General features: G+C 50.0%; 1 protein-coding gene across 1 annotated transcript; it reads left to right on the top strand.

Moving 5' to 3' along the window:
- Positions 1 to 182: 182 nt before the first annotated feature.
- On the top strand, positions 183 to 19,079 carry TMEM38A (transmembrane protein 38A). The gene is made up of 6 exons (XM_081284534.1): positions 183 to 449; positions 11,305 to 11,461; positions 11,705 to 11,889; positions 14,708 to 14,795; positions 16,403 to 16,520; positions 17,693 to 19,079. The coding sequence occupies exons 1-6, from the start codon at positions 326 to 328 to the stop codon at positions 17,927 to 17,929; spliced, it is 909 nt and encodes a 302-aa protein (XP_081140660.1). The 5' UTR covers positions 183 to 325; the 3' UTR covers positions 17,930 to 19,079.
- Positions 19,080 to 23,472: the final 4,393 nt, after the last annotated feature.

The following is a 23,472-nucleotide window of genomic DNA, read 5'->3' on the forward strand; positions in this document are numbered from 1 at the left end:
AGGCTCGGTGAGGGCCAGGTCCCCGAATGGGCAGCCTCTCCCGACCGACTCGCCCTCCATGGGGCCGGGCTCCCAGGCTGGCGAGGCCGGGGGGTGGTCGTGATGACCCCAGTGATGGGGCCTGGGACCCGGTCGTCCAACTCCGTGGGACTGGGCGGCCCGCCACCCGCCCCGGGGTGAACCGTCGCCCCTCCTCTCCCGCGGGGGACGGGCTGGGGGTGGCGCCTGGAGGGCCGGGGCGGGCCCAGCGGCGGGGGCGCAGTCGCCGGGCCGCGGGCGGCGGGACGGACAGGGCCGGGGGCCGCGGTGGCACCCGGCGCACGCCATGGACCTGCTGTCGGCCCTGAGCCTGGGCGAGCTGGCGCTCAGCTTCTCACGAGTGCCGCTCTTCCCAGTCTTTGATCTCAGCTATTTCATCGTCTCCATTCTCTACCTCAAGTATGAACCAGGTGAGCTCGGGCCGGGGGCTGCAGGGACTGGCGGCGGAGGTCGGGGGACGGCGGTGAACTCTGGGGTCGCAGGAAAGGAGAAGCCCTGGATGATGAAGGCGGGAGTGGGTAGGACAGAACCCGGGACTGGATCGAGGGAGTAGGCGGATGCTGAGGTCTTGGGGTTCTCCCACGCGGGTGCGGGCTGGGGAAGGAAGCCCCCGGGATGGTGGTGCTGGGGGAGGGGGAGCAGCTGCGGATGCGAGGGAAGGAGAAGGAGGAGCGAGTTTGTTTAGAGGAGGGGGAACATCTGCGGGGGACGGGAAGAAATTGGCGGTCGTATTGGGGCAAGGCTGCATGAACCTGGGCAAGGGTCCTAGACAGACAGGGGTCGACGCGGCTGGCAGGGTCAGACGTCCTCGCCGCCTGCTGCTGTGACCTCCCTTAATGCCCTTGGCACACGGAGTGGGAGCGGCTGCTTAGTGTCTATATAAGGGCTGGCCGTGCTAGGGGCTGAGATCAGGTTCAGGGAAAGTGACACGGTGGGGGGGGGGGCCTCCCCGATGCATCTATCTGGCACCCTCTCCTGCCTTCCCTTCTCCTTCGGTCGGGTGGTGCTGGATCTCTGAGCCCTGTGGGAATTTTTCCAGCCCTGACCTGGGATCCTTTCCACCTATTGGGCTGGGTGATTTGGGGTCAGCCTCCTCCCTCAACTCCAGACCTTCTTGGGGGAATCGCAGGAGATCAATTCTGTTTCGATTTTTTAAGCTTTTTTTTTTTCTTTCTTTTTTTTTTTAATAAGGACGAACAATCTCCTTAGAATGTGTTCTACTTTTATATAAGGTTCACCAAAGCAAATGTTTCTCATTCATCTCCTAGTACTTTAATTATTCTAGTGCACCAGCAAACTTAGTGGACAAGAGAATTTAGCTTTAGAAAAAAATCAATCACTGGAAACTTTGTGACCTTTTCTCCCAGTTAGATGTAAATTACCCCCATATCTTAGAATGGAAGTGTCTTTATTCTTTTTCAGGAGATAAAAATAGGTACTCACCTTTACTAAAAAATAGAACTGAGAAGCAAAAAGGGGGAACAGTTAATTTCATGGTAGCCACCTTTCCAGAGCTCTCTTCTGTGCATTTGTACCCATGGTGGTAGGCATAAATGCACAGTCTTACACAGACAGGATCACACTCTGTCAGGTAGCTCTGTTCTATTTTTGCCTATCCACATGCCAAAGCCTATTTCTTTAAAACCTCTTCTGGAAAGCAGTTACTTTGCAAAGCAAAATAAGCTTTTGTATTGTCCTAGTGTAATTGTGGGGCTGTGTATTTCCTGCCTGGAGAATTCCTGGTGGCTCATGCCAGTTCCCTGGGCAATTTCAGAATTTAGCACGCTTTGGAAAATCTAAAATGTGAGGAGGTAGGTACCTGGAGGGATGGATGTAGGACACAGTGACTAGAGGAAGGAGGTCTCCAGTTAGCTGGGAGCCTGAAGAAGGTCTAGACATTTCTCCAAGAATCTCAGAATAAATCATTTGCTCTAGAATTCCCAGACCCTGAAGGTTCTAGAAGGTTGAGGAGTGGTTCTCAACTCTGGCTGCACTTTACATGCTTGGGGGGGGGGGCTTTTAAAGCTCCATCCCCATTCCAGATCACCTGAATCAGAATATCTGGATGCTTGGGTTCCAAGCTCCCATCCCCTAGCTCCCCTCCCCTAGTGACTTGTGTGTGCCATCCAGGTGGAGGATACCCGCCCATTTCAACTCTTTTCATAAATGGGGAAATAGGAAATAGAGGGTAAGCTAATTTAAATATGCAATCACACGGAGCTCTGTGGCTGGTAGCCTCAGGACTCAAACCCTGGTATGTTTAGACTCCAAGAATCAGTATGATTCTTTCTTCCCTTAGAAAAACAAACTGGTTGATTTAAGCTGTTAGTCCCCCCAGTTGGGGATGAGCCTCTGTTAAGTTTCTTCTCTGAATCCAGCTACAAAATTTGCATAGCGAGGTATGAAATGACAGTATGGGACCTCTTGTGCAGAAATGAAAAATTTCAACATGGTGACATTCAATCATTCAGTTTGGGGCCCTTCTGAGCTCAGGATCCCCAGAAACCAACCCTGGCTGAGAGAGCCCAGCCAACTTGAAGGAAAAACCTCTGACATGGAAGTCAGTTCCACCTCTGGCACAGGTAGTAACTTGGCTACTTTACCTCTGTACTTCGTTTGTTCATCTGTGATATGGAATCATTAGTAAAATAATCCTGGACTCCCTTTCCTGGCTATTGTGAAGATCCGTTGAGAACTTTGTCAGTGGTTGGGTCCAAGGCATTTGTGAGAAGTGGTTATATTTATTTGGAAGCCTATGGAGAAATGTGTTATCTGGGTCAGACTATCTGGAGAATTCTGGGCCAAAATGAAGCTTATGGGTGTGGTTCTCAATCTGTGTCTCCTGGGAGCTGATTAGAAATGCAAAGTCCCAGGTCCCACCCAGACCTACTGAATCTGAGTCTGTATTTGAACAAGATCCCCCAAGTGATCTGTAAGCATATTGAAGTTCAGGAAGGAACCAACTAAAAGAGGCAGGGCTTATTTAAACTGGAGCTTCCTAAGAAGGGCAGGAGGTTGGAATCTGGCTTATTTCTGGAGCCCCAAAATGCACACAAGGGGAAGGGTTGGTAGGTGCTATATGCACAAATGAATCAATGAGTGACAGTCCTGGCTACCTAAAGCACTGATTTACCCAAAGAAAGTTTCAGAAAGTGATTCTCACACTTGGTTGCACATCATACTCACCTGAGTAACTCAATCTTTCATCCAGGAAACCCCAATCTGTCTTTTAAATCAGAATTACCGGGTATGGCACCAATATCAGTGTAGTGATCTTTCAGTATCCACAGGGGATTGCTTCTTGACCCCTTCCCCACCATCATAGATACCCAAATCAAGGATGCTCAAGTCCCTTCTATAAAACGGCACAGTATTTGCATAGAACTACACACATCCTCCTTAAGCTTTAAATCACCTCTAGATTACTTATAACCCCTAAAACAATGTAAATGCTGTGTGCACAGCTGTAATTCTGTATTGCCTAGGGAATCAGGACAAGGAAAAAAGTTGGGGCATGGTCAATACAGATGCAGTTTTTTTTTTTTCCTTGAATATTTTCAGTCCCAGGTTAGTTGAATCTGCAGGTGTGAAATCCACAAAGGCTGGGTGTATTTCTTGAGATTCCCCAGGTGAAAATCATTTCTCTACATGAGTTTCCAAGCCTCAGCACTAGACAGTTAGGATGTTGGCTGCCCTGTGAGATATGTGCAGCATTACCGGCCTCAACCCTCCAGATGCCAACAACACCCCCTGCCCCCCCAGTAATAATGACAATCACATTGCCAGTGGGTGGAAGGGGCTGGAGGATGGTTAATGTAGACCATAAGTCTCAAACTCCAGTGCCCCTAGGGACAGGCAGGCTATACATAGGGAAGTAAGCCAGGTAAAGACCATGTCCAGGTGAGAACCAGTCAGGAGCACCTCCACCTTGTTGAAGCTAGAACTGCCAGAGCTATTCCCCCCCCCCACAAGGGAAACTAGAAATGTAGACTTGTAGCTCCCTGTGTTTCTACAATGTTCCAGGCATTCTGTCTAAACATTTTTCCTCTTTTAAATAGATTTTATTTTTTCAGAGCAGTTTTAGGTCCACAACAGAATTAAGCTGAAAGTACGCAGTTTCCACATGCGACCCCCGACACCCTGTGCTCAGCCTCCCCTGTCACCAATGTCCTTTGCCTGAGTGAAACGTTTGTTACCATCAGTGAATCAACAGTATTGTCACTAGCATCATCATCATCTATTTCAACATCACCATCCACCAAAGTCTGTTTACATCAGGGTTCCTTTGTGTTGTGTGTGCTGTGGGTTTCGACAGCTGTACAACACGGATCCACCATAATAGTATCTTACAGAATAATTTGACTGCCCTAAAAATTCTCTGTACTTGCCAGGTGTGGTGGTGCAAGCCTGTAATCCCAGCAGCTTGAGAGACTGAGGCAGGAGGATCATGAGTTCAAAAAGCCAGTCTCAACAAAAGTGAGGCACTAAGCAACTCAGGGAGACCCTGTCTCTAAATAAAATGCAGAATAGGGCTGGGATGTGGCTCAGTGGTCAAGTGCCTCTGAGCTTAATCTCCAGTATCCCCCCCAAAAAATTCTCTGTACTTGACCTATTCACCCCTCCCTTCCCAGCAACCACTGATGTTGTTACTATCTATCTCTTTTTCTTTAGCAGAATGTCATTGAGGTGGACTCATATAGTAGGTGACCTTTTCAGACCGGCTTCTTTCACTCAACAGTATACATTCAGGGCCCATGTCCCTGTCTCTGCGTCTTGCTGGCACGCTGAACACTATGCCACAGTGCGGATGAGCACACCATTGTTTATCCCCTCACCTACCAAAGGTCATTCTTGGTTAGAGTTTGATTGTTTCTAAGACAGTGGCGGCTGGGGAGTCAAAGACAGCAGTTCATCAATTCCTGGTTTGAGACCTCTGGTTCGAACTTTAGGTTTTCTGAGATTAAACTGATTTTCATCCTTCAACCTTGAGACTGAGTCCATGATCTGCAGGTTAAGTGGAAGGAAACAGAGAACTGAGCTCGAAGGGTTAGGAGAACAGATCTTGTCGTAGAGTCACTGAAGACTCAGACAACACACCCTACGTTTTAGACTTCAAATTAAGCAGCAGGAACAGCTGTGCTGAGGTGCACTGGGGACCCTTCGAGCTCTGTGCTGCTCCCGACAAATGAGAGGGCATGCCGCAGAGCCCACTGCAGACTAGCACCAGAGGACCAAGGTGTCTCCTTCCCTCATGAACCTGCCCCACTGTGGGACTGAGGTGTGGCTCAGTGGGAGAGTGCTTGCCTGGCATGTGTGAGGTAGGCCTGGGTTCCATCCCCAGCACCATTAAAAAAAAGAAAAGAACACCCAGTGGAATTCTCACCCCCAGGTATTTTCCATTTCTGTTGAATTCCAAGATTACATGATTCCAAGTGCATCATTGCTAAGCACTAAGCAATTTCTTTTGACCCTCTCAGTCACCCTTTGGGATGACTGATAACACAGGGGTGGCCCATCTTGGCTAGGTTTGCCTGAGTCAAGCTCCACAAGTCCAGCGTCCCAGGAGACCCCCTGATCTTAAGCAAAGCGTGATGGTTGGTCTCCATCTCCATGACACACATGAGCAGAGGGAGTCCTGGAGAGACATGAGGCCTGAGCTTGTTCAGTGAGAGGGCGATGCATTCACAGCATTCGAATTCGAAACCCAGATTCTCCAGGTTCCTGGTACTGCCCCCAAACCCAGCCAGAGGAACCAAGGACTTGGTCAAAGGACTATGCCTGGGCTTTGGAGCCAGGGGGACAGCTTCTGAGCCATCACCTTGCTGTGGATCCTTGAAGCAGGGCTGTCTCCTGAAACTCATCCTGTCCTTCCAAGGTTGCTGGAGGGGACAGTGATGCTAGTGCCACCTCAGGGAGGGGTATGTGCTCGTCCTGGTCTTTTGACAGTAGGACAAACTGAGACCGGGGAGCAGGGGTGGGGGACAGTTACTTGCCCCAGGCCACACCAGAGTGAATGCTGGAGCCAGAACCTGGGCCTGTGACTGTTCAGGGCGCGCTTGTGGGACAAACCCACGAGGCCGCCTGTCAGAGTGTTGCTCAGGAACCCAGGCCCGCAGCCCCCACCCCCAGCTTGGGCCCTGGGAGGATCCCAAAGGACACAAAGACCCTGGAAAGAATTCAAACCCTGGGGTTTATTTTTAGATGCAGAAGTATCCATTTCTGCAAAACATGGGTGCCTCACCTGACCTGGCTCAGGAAGGACCCACCAGCTGCTCCGGAGGATCAACTCTCAGAGGAGGCTGTGTTTCAAATAGACGGCCAGGATGGGAGAGGAGAGCACTTGGCCTCGTATCCAGGACTTGGTTAATGTTGAGATTTAGGACAACACTGGGGTCAGGGAGAAGATGCAGTCTGGGCTTGTTACCCCAGGAAGAGATGAGAAGATGGGATATTTCATCCCAGCCCTCATCTGGAGTTAGGCCATGATGGGATTAGGGTTCCCATCTGACAGTAAGACTCAGAGAAGAAATCATTCCTTCAGGGTCATGTGGTTAGTTGGTGGGAATGACAGGAGAGAGTATTGATCACTTACTCTAGCTACTTGGGCATGGGTGATGATCATAAAATGTAGTCTGTGGAAGAGAGGGACCCACAAATTCTACATATTCCCTCTGGAACATTACACAGCAGTGAAAATGAATATTACCCTGTGCTAAGTAAAAGAAGCCACACAAAAGCCACAGGTGTTGTCTGATCCCACCTATATGAGATGCAAATCAGCCCCCTCTACTTCTGGGTTCAGTGTCCGAGGATTCAACCAACCATGGATCAAAGCCAATGGAAAAAAGCTGCATCTAGACTGAACACAAACAGACCTCATTTCTAGTCATTATTCCTAAACATACAGTATAAAAATCACTGACGTGGCATTTACATTGCATGAGGTATTTAAGTCACCTAGAGGTGACGTACAGTGTATGGGAGGGGGTGAAGCATAGTGCCTCGTGGCAGGATGACATGGTGGAGGAAGCTGCTCACTTCATGAAGACCAGAAAGCAGGGAGAGACAGGAAGGGTCCAGGGTCCCAGTATCTCCTTCAAGGACACCCCACAGTGACCTAACTTCCTCCCACTGTGCTCTCCCTCTTAAAGTCTCCACCACCTCCCAACATGCCACAGGTTGCTGATCAAGCCTTTAGCATATAGGCCTTTGGGGGACATTAAGATCCAAACCCTAGCCATGGAGCACAGAATGCCCGGCCTCCGATGTGCTCAGCTCACCCAGCTGCCTCCAGGGTGGTCATGCCCACGATGTCCCCACCTGTTTCTGCATGAGAATCTCATGCATTGGAGGATATTTCATCTCTGTGATGCTGACCAAGCTGTAAAGAAAGTAGCTCCTTCTAGACGGTAGAACTCTGTGTTTCTCCATAAAAGGATGGACAGAGGAGATTATTGTCCTCACAACAATCTTAAAACGTAACCCAAGGTGCCCAGAACAAGATGTCTCTTCATTTGCTTGAATATAAACTGCACTGAGGCTGAGTGTGGCAAGAGAGAGAGCTCTGGAATGTCAATTCCGTGATGGCAGGGACCTAATCTATCTCGCTCATCACTGTCACGTCAGGATACAGCAGGGTGCACCTTCACGGTTATTCCCTTCACTTGCAGCTGTTTATTGGATAACTTCGAGTCCTCAGGCATCATTCACTTGCTGAAGGTATCCTAGTCTGCTTGGGCTGCTGTAAAGAAATACCATTGACAGGGTGGCTTGTAAACCACAGAAACTTGCTCCTCACCTGGCTGGAGGCTGGGAGTCCAAGGTTGGGGTCTAGCACAGTGGGGCTCTTGCAAGGGTCTTCTTCCAGTCTGCAAACTGCTGACTCGTGTAACCTCCCATGGTGCAGAGAGAACCGCCAGCCCCCTCAGGACTCCTAAAGGGCTCTAACCCCACCCACGAGGAGCCCACCCTTCATGCCCCAGCCACCTCCAAGGCTCCTCCTCGTAACGCCATCACACTGGAGAAGGTAGGGTTTCCTCTAAGCTACGTCCCCAGCCCTTTTTTATTTTTATTTTTGAGACAGGGTCTCAGATTTGCCCAGACTGGCTTCAGACTTGGAATCCTCTGGCCTCATACTTCCAAGCAGCTGGGATTACAGGCACACACCATTTTACCCAGTTTGTCTGAATATTTCTTTTTATTAATAAGAGATTACGGGCTGGGGTTGTGGCTCAGCGGTAGAGCCCTCACCTAGCACATGTGAGGCACTGGGTTTAATCCTCAGTACCACATAAAAGTAAACAAAATGAAGGTATAAAAAAAAATGTAAAAAAAAAAAAAAGAGATTTTGTATGTAACCTCATTGTCCTATGTCTATACTGAGGGAAGTTTTTATTGAAGCACAACATTTTAAAGCTGTAATTATTCTGTTTTCCATTGCTATAACAAAATGCCTGAGTTGGGTACTGATAAGGAGAAGATTCATTCATCACATGGTTTTGGAGGCTGAAGGTAGAAGATCAGGAGGCCTCATGTGTTCAGCCTCTGCTGAGGGCCTCTTAGCAAATGGCTTGTGGAGGAAGCTCTTCAAAAGGGAGAGATCACACGATGAGATAAGTAGAGACTCAGGAGTCAGGATCTCTCTTTTTTTCTTTGTAGTGCTGCGAATGGAATCATGTTATGCAAGCGCTCTAACACAGAGACATTTTTTACTGTTAATTATTTTGAAACAGGGTACCACTAAGTTGCCCAGGCTGGCCTTACCCTGGTTTGCAATCCTCCTGCCTCAGCCTCCCAAATAGCTGGGATTGCAGGTGTGTTGCCTCACCAACTCTTAAAAACACCACACTGGGGACCAGGGTTCCAAAACTTGAAACTTTAGCAGAGAAACCATGTCCAAAGCATCCTGGGTATCAGCTGTGGCTGAGGGAGCGGAGCAGCTGTGCCATACCACATGGTCCAAAATCATTCTCTGCAAAATGAAACTAGTCAGGGAGGGAATCGAGATGATGAAATAAGTGGCTACACTGGGACTGCCTCAGGCATGGCAGCAGAGGACTGAGACAATATTAGCATAAAGATAGAACCTAACTAATTATGAAGATCATGAAGACTTTAAATGGGTAGCACAAAGTGCAAGAATTTGATGAATAGCTATTATTCCTGTGCCTCTCGTGTGTTCTCGTGGACTTATTTTTAAAGGATTAGACTCCCCCTTCTTCTTTTTTTAATCTGTATTTATTTTAGTTGTAGGTGAACACAGTACCTTTATTTTTATTTTTATGTGGTGCTGAGGATTGAACGCAGGGCCTCACATGTGCCAGGCAAGTGCTCTACCACTGAGCCCCAGCCCCGTAGACCCCCCCTTCTTAATGTGGAAATTGTGTGTGTGTGTGTGTGTGGTGGGTATAATATGGAACTTTCAAGTGATTTTCATCTTGAAAGAGTTTGTGACTCAATGAGAAGTTGCAAAAATGGCAAGAGAGTTTGCAAGAACCCTTCACCCAACTTCCTACAATGATAACATCTTACAGAACAACAGCTTGTTAGTAGCACCCGAAAATTGTCATTGGTACAGTACCGTTAGATCAACCTCAGATTTGAGCTGGCAGCTTTTGTGTGTAGTTTTTTTTAAAAAATAGTTTTTGAGATAGGATCTTACTGCCTTACCCAGGTTTGTCCTCCTGCCTCCTGCTCCCGAGTGGCTGGAAGTACAGGACATGCCACCATGCCTGCACTGTCTCTCACATTCGTTCGTGTGTGTGTGTGTGTGTGTGTGTGTGTGTGTGTGTGAGGTGTGTGCACACAGTTTTATGCAGCTGTATTGAATGTGGGTTTGAATGACCATATCAGAGTCAGAACACAGAGCGGCTTCAGCACCACCCTGTAAACAAACTCCCTCCTGCTGCCTCCTCCCAAACCTACCCCTGGTCTCTGTCACTCATCACAATGATTTTTTCACTAGAAGAATGTTATATAAATCCCATCTCGCAGCATTTCTGAGATCACCAGGTTCTCGTTCCCCATGACGTCCTGGAGATATTTCCACATGGCGGAGGTGGGAAAGCCATGCTCATTGAGTAGGAGGCGTATTTTGAGTTGTGAATCTGGATCTTTCCCTGGGCTGTATGTGGTGGCCTGCAGGAACCGATACCAGAGTGGGCCGTGTGGTGAAGCGGCAGTGTGTGGCGGGTGAGGCGGGCTCATGGCATTTCTGCTTGTATTTTCAGCCTACAGTGGGGTTATCAGCACGTCACCCCCTCATACGTCGAGGGGCATCTGCATTTGGAGAGTGCAGGCATCACCTTAGGGAGAAATCTGCACCTTTAGCTCACATTATCCCCTGGTCTCCTCCAGCCCTTCGCAACCACTAATCTGTTTTGTTATCTTTTTTTTTTTTTTTTTTGGTACCAGGGATTGAACTCAGGGGCACTCGATCACTGAGCCACATCTCCAGCCCTATTTTATATCAGGGTCTCACTGAGTTGCTTAGTGCCTCACTGTTGCTGAGGCTGGCTTTGAACCCACGTTCCTCCTGCTTCAACCTCCCGAGCTGCTGGGATGACAGATGTGCATCTGTCAACATTGAATGAAATGCCAAGATCAACAGCAGGGTGGGATCCACAGCACAGGATTGCTGGGCTCAGCAGAGCCAAGAGGAGGCCTCCCTGGAGGAGAAGTGTTTGTGCTTGTCTTTTTTTTTTTTTTTTTTCCGTGCTCTTGGGTTCTTGTTCCTCTGTTGCCACCGTCTGGAAATGGCCTCACCACCTGATTGCCCTGTGTTCCCTTGTTCTATAGTTCAGACCTCCAGGACTCCCCTAAGCACATGCCCTGTCTTTCCCTGTCGATCCCAACACCTGCTCTTGGCTGCCCTGTGCCCTCTCCAGCTGTTGCCCTTTCTGCGCCCCGCCCACCTAGGGCCAAGCTGCGCTCTTTTCCCAGCAGAGGCACGTTCCCAGGAGGAGGAAGCCCAGCTCACCCACAGAAACCGGTCCTGCTTTTACTTTGCTTTATTTTTTCCATTTCATTTCCTGTATTTTACTATATCATCCTCACACTTTTCTGAGCGAGGTGGAAAGAGCCCCAGCTCAGCTCGCAGACCCTCTGCGCAGCCTCCCTGAGCCCCTCTGAAATTGGCTCGCTGCTCGGCATGGGGTGGGTGCTGTAGGAAAGGCAGCCAGATGGGGACAGGCTGACCTGAAGGCACAGGGTGAAGCATGCTCCGGGTGCTCTGGTGACAACGGGGTACATTCCTATGCCTCGCAGGAGCGGTTGAGCTGTCCCGGCGCCACCCGGTGGCCTCCTGGATGTGTGCCATGCTGCACTGTTTTGGGAGTTACATCCTGGCTGACCTGCTCCTCGGGGAGCCCTTGATTGACTACTTCAGCAACAACTCCAGTGTCCTGTTGGCCTCAGCTGTCTGGTAAGCCATCCAGGATGGGATGGGGGAGAGCAGGCCGGGGACAGAGATGACCCTGCACCAGGGAGGTGGGAAGCAGTAGGTCAGAGGAATCAGGACCCACTCACCCAACCTAGGGTGGCCCTGAACACACTGCCCTCCGTGCCCAGCCGCCCTGAGCCTGGCAGTGGGAAAGAGGGCGCGGACACTTCTCCTGTGACCCCATGGCCTGCCCCTCCCCCAACACTAGACCTTCTCTCCCCAAAGGTACTTGATTTTCTTCTGCCCCCTGGACCTCTTCTACAAGTGTGTCTCCTTCCTGCCTGTGAAGCTCATCTTTGTGGCCATGAAGGAGGTGGTGAGAGTCCGCAAGATCGCGGTGGGCATCCACCACGCACATCACCACTACCACCACGGGTGGTTCGTCATGATCGCAACGGGGTGGGTCAAAGGTAAACAGGATGACAAAGACAGTGAAGTAACACCCCAGTTGGCACAGCCATGGCTCCAGGCAGGAGTCCAAACCTCACCATGAACCAATACCCAGTCGATAGGTGTGTGGCCAATACCTAATCAATAGCCAATTCCTAGTCAATAGGAATCAGTGACAAAGCAAGTGACCCTAGAGCAGGGTTTCTCAACCTTGGCACTGCTGGCATTTGGGTGGCTCATTCTTTGTGGCAGGTCTGCACTGTGAACTATAGGAGTTTCAGCCACATCATGGCCTCTCCTACTATGTGCCAGTAGCACCCGTGCCCAGTGTAGGTGACCAACGATGTCCCAGACATTGCTAGGCACGTCCTCGAGAGCCGTGTCACTCCAGGGGATCACCCTTTCTCCAGAGCTCTGACTAGGGGCCTTTGATCTTTGGGGACCACAGTCCTTTCTGTCAGCCCAGTAAAGTCTACAGACCCTTGTAATGTTTTTATTTTTTTGTTTATTTATTTATTCATTTATCTTTGATACTGCAGATGGAACTCAGGGCATTATGCTAGGCAAGCACTCTACCACTGGGCTACACTCCCAAGTCCGATGTTTTCGTTTTGTTTTGGTACCAGGGATTGAACTCAGGGACACTTAACCACTGAGCCACTTCCTCAGCCCTTTTATTTATTTTATTTGGAGACAGGGTCTCACTAAGTTGCTTAGGGCCTCACTAAGTTGCTGAGGCTGACTTTGAACTTTCGATCCTCCTGCCTCAACCTCCCAAGCTACAGATATTACAGGTGTGTGCCACCATGTCTAGCCCATTGTATGTTTTTAAGTGCATAAAATAAAATATATAGGCTAACAAGGTAGCTCATTATTTTAAAATGCAGTTACCAAAATGATTTTTAAATATGACATCTCAATTTCATGCTTCTTTATTAATGCAGTAAACAGCAGACTTTCCACTAGCTACTAGGAACTATTTGAACTTTTGAAGTGATTCTAAAACCATTTGCAGCAACTGGAATGTGGAAAGAGAAAACATCCATGAATTTGGGTGGTGGCTGACGGCCTGGAGATGCTGCTGAGACCACTGCCTCCCTTCCCCATGGAAGGAAAGGCAGGTTTCAGTAGGAGGCTGTGAAAATGAAGAGTCCTGCCCGGTGTCTTGGACTCCAGGTTAAGACTCCCAATGCCGGGTGGGTTTTGAGTTGAGGCCTTTGTGTGTCTTATCTCATTTGATCCTTAGGAGCCTCTTTTAGGAGAGAGGAGCCTCAGCCCCTTTTGCTGAGGAGGAAATGAAATGACTTTCCCAGGGCCACACAGCTAAGAGGGATAGCTGGGTTTGGCTCCAGGTCCTGTGAACCCAATGTCTGTGTTCTTAATTTTTTTGAAGTTCTGTCCCCCTCCACCATCTATACTAAAAGGCAAACCAAGATGAACTTTAAAAGAAAAAACTGGACTGAGGATACAGCTCAGTGGTTGAGCCCTTGCCTAGCAAGCATAAGGCCCTGGGTTCAATCCCTAGTTCTGGAAAAAAAAGGTTGCAGAGATAAAGAGTGACATTATTATAATGATAAAAGGGTCAGTTTACCAGGAAGATACAATTATAAACACATGCCCTTAAAACAGCACCATAATATCTAAAGCAAAAACTGACAAAACTAAGAGAGAGACAGCTTAACATTAGTAACTGGAGAGGTAAACCAAGGAATAATAGGAATTTAAGGAAAAAAGACGTGAACGTGCAAAAAGTCTCTGGCCACTTTATCCCGTTTCCTGCCTGTAGAGTCGGTGTACAGGGGCTGGGGCTGGGGCTCAGTGGTAGAGCACTTGCCTAGCATATATGAGGCACTGGGTTCGATCCCCAGCACCATATTTAAAAAAAAATAAAATAAAGGTATTGTGTCCATCTACAACTAAATTTTATATACGTACACACACACACACACATATATATATATGTGAATATGTGTGTGTGTGTGTGTGTGTGTGTGTGTATATATATATATAATTTTTTTTTAAAAGAGTCAGTGTACAGGGCCAGAATCACCCTCCATTCAGCCATGGTGTCCTGAGTGTCTCTGACATTTGAGGCGGGGTCGTTTCTTGCTGTGGGAGATGTCCTGCACATGTAGGATATGGAGCAGCATCCCTGGTCCCAATCCACTAGATGCCAGTAGCATCCCCTCCCAGTTGTGACAACCCAAAGTGTCTCTAGACATTGTCAGATGCCTTCTTGAGGGCAGGATCACCCAGATGAGAACCTCTGGTCCAGTGATATGTATCAGGTGCCCCCTTTGACACACTGGTTCCTGGAGTGAGTGTGTAAGCCTCTTTAGCCAATCGGGCTAGTGAGAGGATTTTTTTCAGTAATGTAACCCTTGTGTCTCCACGTGAGTCTCCTTATTCTCACCCCAGGAAACCGCTACAGAGCAGACCCCAGGATTACGGCAGGTCTAACAGAGGCGGGGAGACTTGGGAACAGTTGAGAACTCAGAGCCTTGAGGAAGAGAGTGGTCAGGGGTGGAGGCGGTGGTTCCAGAAGCTTCATGCACAGCTGACTGGAGGAGTCAGGTCGAGAAGGCCTAAGACCACCTTGGTGGCACGGGGGCTGGGGATGGGGGTGCTGATTCCTTCACGTGGTTTTGCTGGAATGTGCCCGCAAATCTTTGCAAGGCTCTGGCTCTCTGAGTCTGTTTTCCTATCTGCAACTGATGGTCAGGCCCATTGTCCCCTAATGAAGTGTCCAGCAGCAGACAGGTGGCTTCCTTGGGAATTTATAAAGAAAGAAAGGGAGATGTGGGATGGCTGGCTTGTTCACAGAGCCCTTTCCCGTAGGCTCTGGGGTCGCCCTCATGTCCAACTTGGAGCAGCTGCTCCGAGGAGTCTGGAAGCCGGAGACCAATGAGATCCTGCACATGTCCTTGTGAGTACCCCACGCCCGCCCCATCCGTCTATCTGTGTATACAGATGTCCCACTCTAGGTGGATACTGTTGATAACTTAGAGAAGCCTCAGCCCCTGACATTGCCTTTTGGAAGTTTCCAGAGGCTATGTCTGGGGAAACCCAGAGCGGGAGCCACAGCTCTGCCTAGAGCGTGGGGGCAGGAAGGAGATGACCTTTGATTTGGGTTTTGAAGGGTGAGTAGGAGTTTTCTGGCTAAGAAGGAGCCTCTGGCCAGAGGCCAGCATCTCTACCAACTGTCAAGTCAGAAAACAGCAGTGATATAACCAGGTCTCCAGGGTCAGGGTATGTATGTGAGGGGGACAGAAGGTTAGAGGGCTTGGGTGGGAGTGGGGGGCAGAGCATGGGTGGAGGGACAGCTAGAGCCAAGGAGAGGGTGGTGAGCAGGACCAGACAGCAGCGTCCAGCATCCACGCGTGATCCCATGGTACATTTGGCCTAATTTATATTTAAAGGAAGTAAAACTATAGCCTTAAAAATAAGACAAAACTAAAAGGCTCACTCACAGGCCAGTGAAAATCACCTCCCATTTCATACTATGAAAAATATGGCTTTGCCCCCCCAAAGTTGCTTCCCACCCCGAGTTCGCCAACAGCAAAGTGGGGCCCCAGAGCCCGTGTGCAGCTTGTTCCTGAGTAGGCAAGTGCCTTCCTCTCTCTCAGACTCTGTTTCTGCCTCATGAGCTGAGTCCTGGGTTCAGGGGGTTCCGTGGGGTCACACATGTAAGTCACTTGGTCCTGGTCCCTGATGGTGCTTGGGAAATATCATCCAGTGTCGTGGCAGGTGTTCATACTGCGGTGGAGAAAGGAAAGCTAAGAAGAGCTTGTGTTGTAGTCGTGCTTTCAGGGGCCAGTGGGTGAGCTGTTTGGGGATCCCTAAGAGTATTCTGAGTTTCATGGGTTTGCTAGAAGGACTCACAGAACGCAGCGAAGCTGTTATACGCAGGGCCACAGTTATTACAGCAAGAGGGCATAGACACATCAGCACAGGTAACGGCAGAGTCCAGAAGATTCCAGATGGGAGTTTCCAGTTGTTTCCCCATGGAGTCACGTGGACAAACTTAATTCTCTGAGCCAGTGTGTGACAACAGGCATGGTGTACTGCCAACCAGGGAAGCTCCCCTGAGCCTTGATGTCCCCGATTTTTACTGGGGCTCAGTCATGTAGGAACTGCCTGCTGATGGCCTTAGTCTCCACTCCTCCCTCCAGAGGTTGAGCAGATACCACGCAGCCCAAGACGTCCACCTGGAATCGTATTGTCACCGTCTGATATGACCCAAGGCAAAAAAAAAAAAAACCCACAAACAACAACAACAAAAAAAAAAACGTCATGCTTCCCTCCACACATAAAAAGAAAACCAAGGTGCTCTGAGCATCCAGAGTTTCAAGGGCTTAGAGGGCATCTCCCAGGAGCCGAACAAAGACCAGATCTTTCCTCAGGCCAAGTTAACCCACCTGTACAGAGAAGTGCCCCTTGATCCCCACCACCCATGCATCGTCACACTCCAGGCTGGGGTGGGGGCATCTTGGTCTTGCGGGTGCCTCCTGGTAACGACAGCTGCCCCCCCAGCCCCACCAAGGCCAGCTTGTACGGAGCCATCCTGTTCACCCTCCAGCAGACCCGCTGGCTCCCGGTGTCCAAGGCCAGCCTCATCTTCATCTTCACCATGTTCATGGTGTCCTGTAAGGTAAGCCCTCCTCTGCCCGAGGCCTTCCTGCATTAACCAATGCTGCCCTGAACCTCCTGGGATATGGGAGGGACCCAGACACTCCCAGTCTATGTGGCCCAGAAAGGACCACTCAGGGAAGCCTGCCCGTAGGTCAGTGGAAGGGGCTCTTCAAGGTGCAGTGTCCATTAGGTGGGGTTCCACCTGTTTGCAGTTCCAAGCCAAGGACAGGCCTTCCCAGGCAGAGGGTTCATCCTGGGCAAAGGCCGAGGGAGCTCTAGGCACGGAGAGTAGAGGCCCACAAAGCTGCCAAGGCACCGTCCGGCCATCCAGAGCTGGCTGGACCAGGAATGATGCTGGTCTGTAGGATCATCCCGCCCAGGAAGGGTCTTCGGGGCCACACTGTCCTCTGTCCCAAGGAGATAGGTAACTCTGCAACTGTTTCCCCAAAGCCTGGAAGGCCTCAGCTCAGTGCTGTCTCTCCCCCTCAAAAGGAAGTGTGCCGAGTCTCCCTGCATCGGGAGGAGGGGAGGAGGTAACAGGGCTGAGTCTTGTTCCACCTGTTTGCAAGTCGACGCCAGGCCAAGTGTGTCAGTCCATTCAGGCAGCTGGAGCAGGACACCAGAGACCATGGGGCTCTTCACAGACAGAAATGTAGTGCTCGGAATCTGGAGGCAAGAAGTCCAAGATCAGGGTGCCAGCATGACTGAGGGCTGCTGAGGGTCCTCTTCCCAATTGCAGATGGCCGAAGTCTCAGTGTGTCCTCACGTGGTGGAAGGCCTGGGTCAGCTCGCTGGCCCCTTTTATTAAGGCACTCATCCTCCACATGAGTGTGTACTCTCATGGCCTAGGAACCTCCCAGAGGCCTCATCTCCTGATACCATGACCTTGGTGATGGGGGGGACACACTGGAACCTTGGCATCTCTTAGTGCCCATGTGTGGAGGGAACTCCTGCGGATGAGTGAACAACTGTCCCAGTATGCCCAGGACTGCCCAAGCTTGACCACCGGAAGTTACGCATCACTGGGACACCGGGGTGGTCGATCACCCTCCTGGAGGTGCATGGAGCCTTAGGGCTGGGCCCTAACCTGACCTCATTGATCTTCTCTTTTCCCTCCTTTCTCTTCCTCTGGCTTTGCTTTCTGTCTTGGTCCCTCTCTGACTCTCGCTGTCCCCTGCCACCCCACCCCAGGTGTTCCTGACAGCCACTCACTCCCACAACTCCCCATTTGATGTCCTGGAGGGCTACATCCGCCCTGTGCTATTTGGAGCAGCCTGGGGAGGTGACCATCACCATGACAACCACGGTGCATCTCATGGCGGTTCCCATGGTGGCGGGCCAGGTGCCCAGCATTCCGTCCTGCCTGCCAAGTCCAAGGAGGAGCTGAGCGAGGGCTCCAGGAAGAAGAAGACCAAGAAGGCAGATTAGGGGGTGGCCCAGGGGACCCATGGGGCACCAGGGGTAGGACCAGGCCCAGGACCCTCACAGCTGGGGGTCATCCTGAGCTTCTTGCCCATCTCTGGGCCTTGATTTCCCCATCTGCAAATTGGGGCCATCAGCTCATCCTCCAGGGCTGAGGTGGGGATTAAATGAGATGACGATGGACTTTTGTAGGAGTGGAGGGTCCCTCTCTCTCTGTCAGGCCCTCTTTTGAGTCACAGCTTTTTTAGGGGCACACAGAGTCCTGGTAGCAGCTCCAGCTAAAAATCCTGGCATTTAATTCTTTGTTCTTTTTTGGTTTTGTTTTTCTTCTCTGAAATTGCATCTTGACTCAGAGAATTTCAAGCCATGTTAAGACTTATCCTTTTGGTGGGCATTTCCTAAGTACCTGCTGTGAGCCAGGTGCTGTGATTTCAAAGTCTTCTTGCCCAGGCTCCTCCAGGCCCAGAACTTTCTGGCTCCTGCTGGGCATCCCTGGGTAAGTTCCTTCCCTTCTCTGAGCTTCAAGTTCCCCATCCGTAGAGTGGAGACCCCTGGCCCTCTGAACAGAAGGGCTTCTTTGAAGCAAGACGGAAAAGATCTATAAGCTCATCAGCACCATGCCGTCAGGAGGGGAGATCAGGGCAGTTCTGAATCGTGGAAAGATTCAAACAGCTATCTGTGGCTTCGGGCTGCCTCCAAACCAAAGACTTGCAGCCATCTGGGTGGGGGTCCCAAGATCCAGCTCTGTGAAGGCGCTCTAGGTGCTCACAGTTGGTCCCTGGAAGTGTCAGGCCTTCCTCATGCTGAAATCCGTCACCGTCGCTCACTCAGTCATTCAACAGGCTGATGCCTATCCTGTTTGTGCTGCTGCCGGGCAGGCCAGGAACCTGTACGGGGTGAGCAGACTCCCTCGCCCAAGCCGAGGTCAGCAGACATCTGAGAGGGGTGGATAGGGTGGACATGTCCAGTCTCAGGTTGAATTTGAGCCCAGACCAGGTTGGGGTCCCGAGTGTCACCCATCTGTTGGGCAAGTGCCTTGTTCCAGTGATGCCCGGGAGTTGGGTGGGTCCTGAGGCTTCAAGCCCCCCAATTTCATCCCTTGCATGTCCGCCAAAGCTCGGCATGAGGGCCCGCCAATAAATCTGTTGTGAATGAACCCTCAGGCTTGTCTGGCTCATTCTTTGACCTTGAGATGCAGGAACATAGTGGGGCAGTCGGGGTGATGGATCTGTGGGCCGGCTTGATGGTGGTGCCGTTTTATAGGTCTGTACAATTTATAGGTCTGTCCCTGCTTCATATGTACAGCTCACTGTATACCAGTTGCATAAATAAGGCTATTTTTTAAAACCCTCCATAAGAGTAAAGCTCCATAAAAACTGGGCAAAAGGCTTGAACACCTGGGTGGTTTGGAAATGGTCCTTCCCCCAGAGGTTGACTGCTGGAGGTTTGATCCCAGGGTGGCAGGGCCAGAGTGGTGGTGCCCTTAAGAGGCGGGGCCTGGTAGAAGATGAGGTCATTATGGGCGTCTCCCTTGAAGGGTTTGATGCTGGTCTTGAGTGAGTTCCTGAGAGAGTAGATGGTTATAAAAAAAAGCAGTAGCCAGATGCAGGGGCAGGAGGATCACTTGAGCTCATAGGACCAGCCTGAGCAGCATAGAGAGACCCTGTGTCGGAAGAAAGAGAGAAAGAAAGGGCTTGTGAGGAACGGATCTTCCCATACCGTGGCCCTAGAGTGAGCCAGGGACACAGGCACCAAGCTCAGCCAGCGTGTGTTGAGTGAATCCACGTTAATCCTCACATTAAGGCTCGAGTGCTGGCGTCCTCCCCCTTTGTAGTTGAAATCCCACCCTCAGTGTGATAGTATTGGGACCTTTGGGAGGTGACGAGGGTGGCATGCCACAGTGGGATTAAGATTTCTGTAAAAGGAGAGCAGGGCTCTCTCTGCCCTGTGCCCAGTGTGGACACAGCAAGGAGGCGGCCATCTGCAAACCAGGAAGCCGGCCCTCGCCAGGAACAGGTCTGTTGTCTTGAGACAGTTGTACCTGATCATCACAGCATTATTCAGAGTCACCAAAGTGGGGGGGGTAAGGGGGTATCCAGAAATCCCTTGGCACAGGTGAGGACAGGGGTTGGGATTGCAACTGGAGCTGGCTTTGGCTCAGGTGGCAGCTTGCGGAAGGGGCTCTCTGTCTCCAGCGGGAATATTCTGGGATCTCACTCTCTGGGAGAACATATTGTACTGCAATAGCCTCCCAGCCTATCCTGGGAAGGGGGCCTGCGGGCCACTGGCCGACCAGGGCTGATTGGCAGGAGAGGCTGGCCGACCCCGTGGAGGTGTGAGAACTCTGCAGGCAGGATCTCAAGGCGGGCTAATTTTAGCTGCAGGAGTCACTCTCAGTGGCCTCCTTGGTCTTGCATTGAGAGAAAGGTCCTTTTCATCTTTAAAAAAAAAAAAAAAATTGTGACAAGCCTGCCTGCAATCCCAGCAATTTGGGAGGGTAACACAGGAGTGTCACGATCAAAGCCGGCCTCAGCAATTTAATGAAGCCCTGAGCAACTTATCGAGACCCTGTCTCAAAAGAAAAAATAACAAGGACTGGGGGTGTGGACCGGTGGTTAAGTGCCCCTGGGTCTAATCCCTGGTACCCCCCTCCAAAAAAATTGTGACAAAATGAGCCTGGGAATGTGGCTCGGTGGCAGAGCCCTTGACTAGCATGCAGGTTCTGGGTTCCATCTCCATCACCACACACAAAAACAAGAGTGGTAAGTGCATAGCATAGAATCTACCTCCTGTTGTCAACGGCTGCTGTCACCACTGTCCACCTCCAGAACTTGTTTTTTGTGAGCTGGGACGAACCCTGGAGCCTCTTGCAGGAAGGCAAGTGTGGTACCACTGAGCTACCTCCATCCCTCCAGCAATCTTTTCATCCTGCAAAACTGAAGCCCCGCACCCCTTAAACACTAATTTTTCTGTTCTCCCCTCCCTCGGCCCCAGGCACCCACCATTCTACTTCCTGTGTCTATGGATACCATGACTTGATGTCTCCAGGGACTTCCTATGAGTCAAAGCAGAAGTGTTCACCTCTTATGCTTATCTGGCTTATCTTCCTTAGCAGAGTGCCCTCAAGGTTCCTTTCTATTGTAGCATGGGTCAGGCTCCTTCCTTTTGAAGGCTGAATAATATTCCATTGTGTAGAGGGACCATGATTCTTTGTCCATTGCTTTTCCACTGATAGACACTTGGGTAGCCTCTAAGCTTTAGCTATCTATTATGAATGGTGCTACAATGAACTTGGTTGGTGCAGCTTACTGTACACTTATGTACTGTTCGCTTACTGTATACTGTATGCCTAAAAGTAGGCATAGCCTTCTTTTAACATTTTTACTTTTTATTATTTTTAGTATTTATATTTTAGTTGTAGGTAGACACAATATCTTTATTTCATTTTTGTATGGTGCTGAGGATTGAATCCAGTGCCTCACGTGTGCTAGGTCATTGAGTGCTCTATCATTGAGCCATAACCCCAGCACCTATTTTATTATTTTTACTTTAAAAAATATTTTTTGAACCATGGATTGAACCCAAGAGTGCTTTATATTATAACTGAGCCACATCCCCAACCCTTTTTATTAATTTATTTTTTATTTTGAGACAGAGTCTTGCTAAGTTGCTTAGGATCTCACTAAGTTGCTGAGGCTGGTTTTGAACTCAGAATCCTCCTGCTTCAGCCTCCAAAGCCACTGGGATTACAGGCATGTGCCACCATGCCTGGCTTTAAAACTTTTTACTAAACACTGAGATACAAACACAGGGCTGGGGATGTGGCTTGGGCTGGGGATGTGGCTTGGGCAAGTGGTAATGTTCTCAGCTGTCACGTGTGGGGCACTGGGTTCAATCCTCAGCTCCATATAAAAAATAAAATAGATGTTGTGTCCACCGAAAACTGAAAAATAAAAATTAAAAAAATCTCTCTCTCTCTCTCTCTCTCTCTCTCTCTCTCTCTCTCTCTCTCTCTCCTCTTTCTCTCTCTTTCTTAAAAAAAAAGACACAAACACACACATGAGCCTAGGACGCTACAGGGTCAGGATCCACACTACCGCCACCTCCCCCACCCCACCTGCTGTCACCACAGGTCTTGGTGGGGGCAATACACGTGGAGCCGCCGTATTCCCTCGTGCCTTTGGAGTCCCTCTGGAGGGGCCTGCCTGAGGCTGCCTTACATTACACTTTTTTTTTAATAAGTAGGAGAACACTTCAAAATAAAATAAAATATAGTGCAGTAAATATACAAACCAGTAACATCGTTGTTTACTATCATTAGCAAGTATGCTGCGCTGTGCGTAATTGTATGTTATGCTTTTGCAAGTCTGGCAGCCCGGTAGGCTTGGTTACACCTGAGTCACCACAAGTGTGAAGAATGAGGAACAGCGGCCAGAGGTCACCAGGCAGTGGGAGTATCTCGGCTCCATTGTAACCTATGTCATGGCTCTCTGTAGACCTGTGGCCCACTGTAGACAGGAGTGCCGTTACTTGGAACATGGGGCAATTATATTTGTTAGAAGCAAATCACAGGTCGCAACACCTAAGGGAAAGGAATTATGCAGAGGTGAGAATGGGGCCCAGGGACCCACGGCAGCCAGCTTAGCTGCAGCCCACCACGACTTGTAAGCGAATCCAAGCCATGACTGCACCTGGAAAGTTCTACTGAGCCCTCCCAACATGCCAAGCTCATAAGCAGGTTTTTTATATATGCCTTGTGTTCCGGTGGGTCTATGACCCTCGTTCACAGAAAACAAGAATGAGTTCAGCGGTGAAGTCAGTCGGCACGGGTCAGATGTTGCAGACAGTGGGGCAGAATGACGTCCAGGCCCATCTGATTCCAATTCTAAAGCCCAGCTTCTTCCTTTACCCTCACTTCTCCAAGAACCACGAGTTGAGCATCATCCCTGCTGCTGAGCCAACGTTCTTTTCCATCCACTGCGTTGTTCCCAGGCCGCCTTCCAGCAGTCACCACAGACGTGGGCAGTTCTCCATGTGTTTATGTTGTGCTTTCTGGTTGGCACCTGCCTCCAGGCACCTGGGAAAAGTCCCAGGCCAATTAGTGGAGGAAATGAACATCTAATGGAGCCCATGGAAGCCAGCAGAGAGGTCAAAGTCAAGTCACAAAGATAGGATGCTGGCAGGCCTGAGCATGAGTTCTGGTTTTGCTACTAACTGACTGTGAGCCTGGGTGAACCCCTCCTGGGCAAATGAAAATGATGGGTTAGGTGAAGGGTAGGTAAACATGGGCCATATCTGGCCCCCAGGGCTGGGGATGTGGCTCAGTGGTGGAGGCCTGCCTGGCATGCACAAGGCACTGGGCTCCATCCCCAGCACTGGAAAAAAAAATCTGGCCCCTCATCTGTGTTTTTAAATAAAGTTTTATTGGTATACAGCCATGATCATTTGTTTACACGTTGTCTAAACCTGGCCTTTATGCTTACAACAGCAGGGTTGAGTCATTTGAGTCATTTCTATAGACCAAATGACCTGCACAACTGAAAATATGG

This window comes from Spermophilus citellus (assembly GCF_964194105.1).
Source record: "Spermophilus citellus genome assembly, chromosome: 3".
In the NCBI taxonomy this organism is placed as follows: domain Eukaryota; kingdom Metazoa; phylum Chordata; class Mammalia; order Rodentia; family Sciuridae; genus Spermophilus; species Spermophilus citellus.

Bases quoted from the DNA above. Each gene is read 5' to 3' on its own strand.
- TMEM38A (XM_081284534.1), top strand. From the start codon at position 326: ATGGACCTGCTGTCGGCCCTGAGCCTGGGCGAGCTGGCGCTCAGCTTC. The intron at 11,890-14,707 runs GTAAACAGGATG...CCTTTCCCGTAG, and splicing joins CGCAACGGGGTGGGTCAAAG to GCTCTGGGGTCGCCCTCATG. The intron at 16,521-17,692 runs GTAAGCCCTCCT...ACCCCACCCCAG, and splicing joins TGTTCATGGTGTCCTGTAAG to GTGTTCCTGACAGCCACTCA.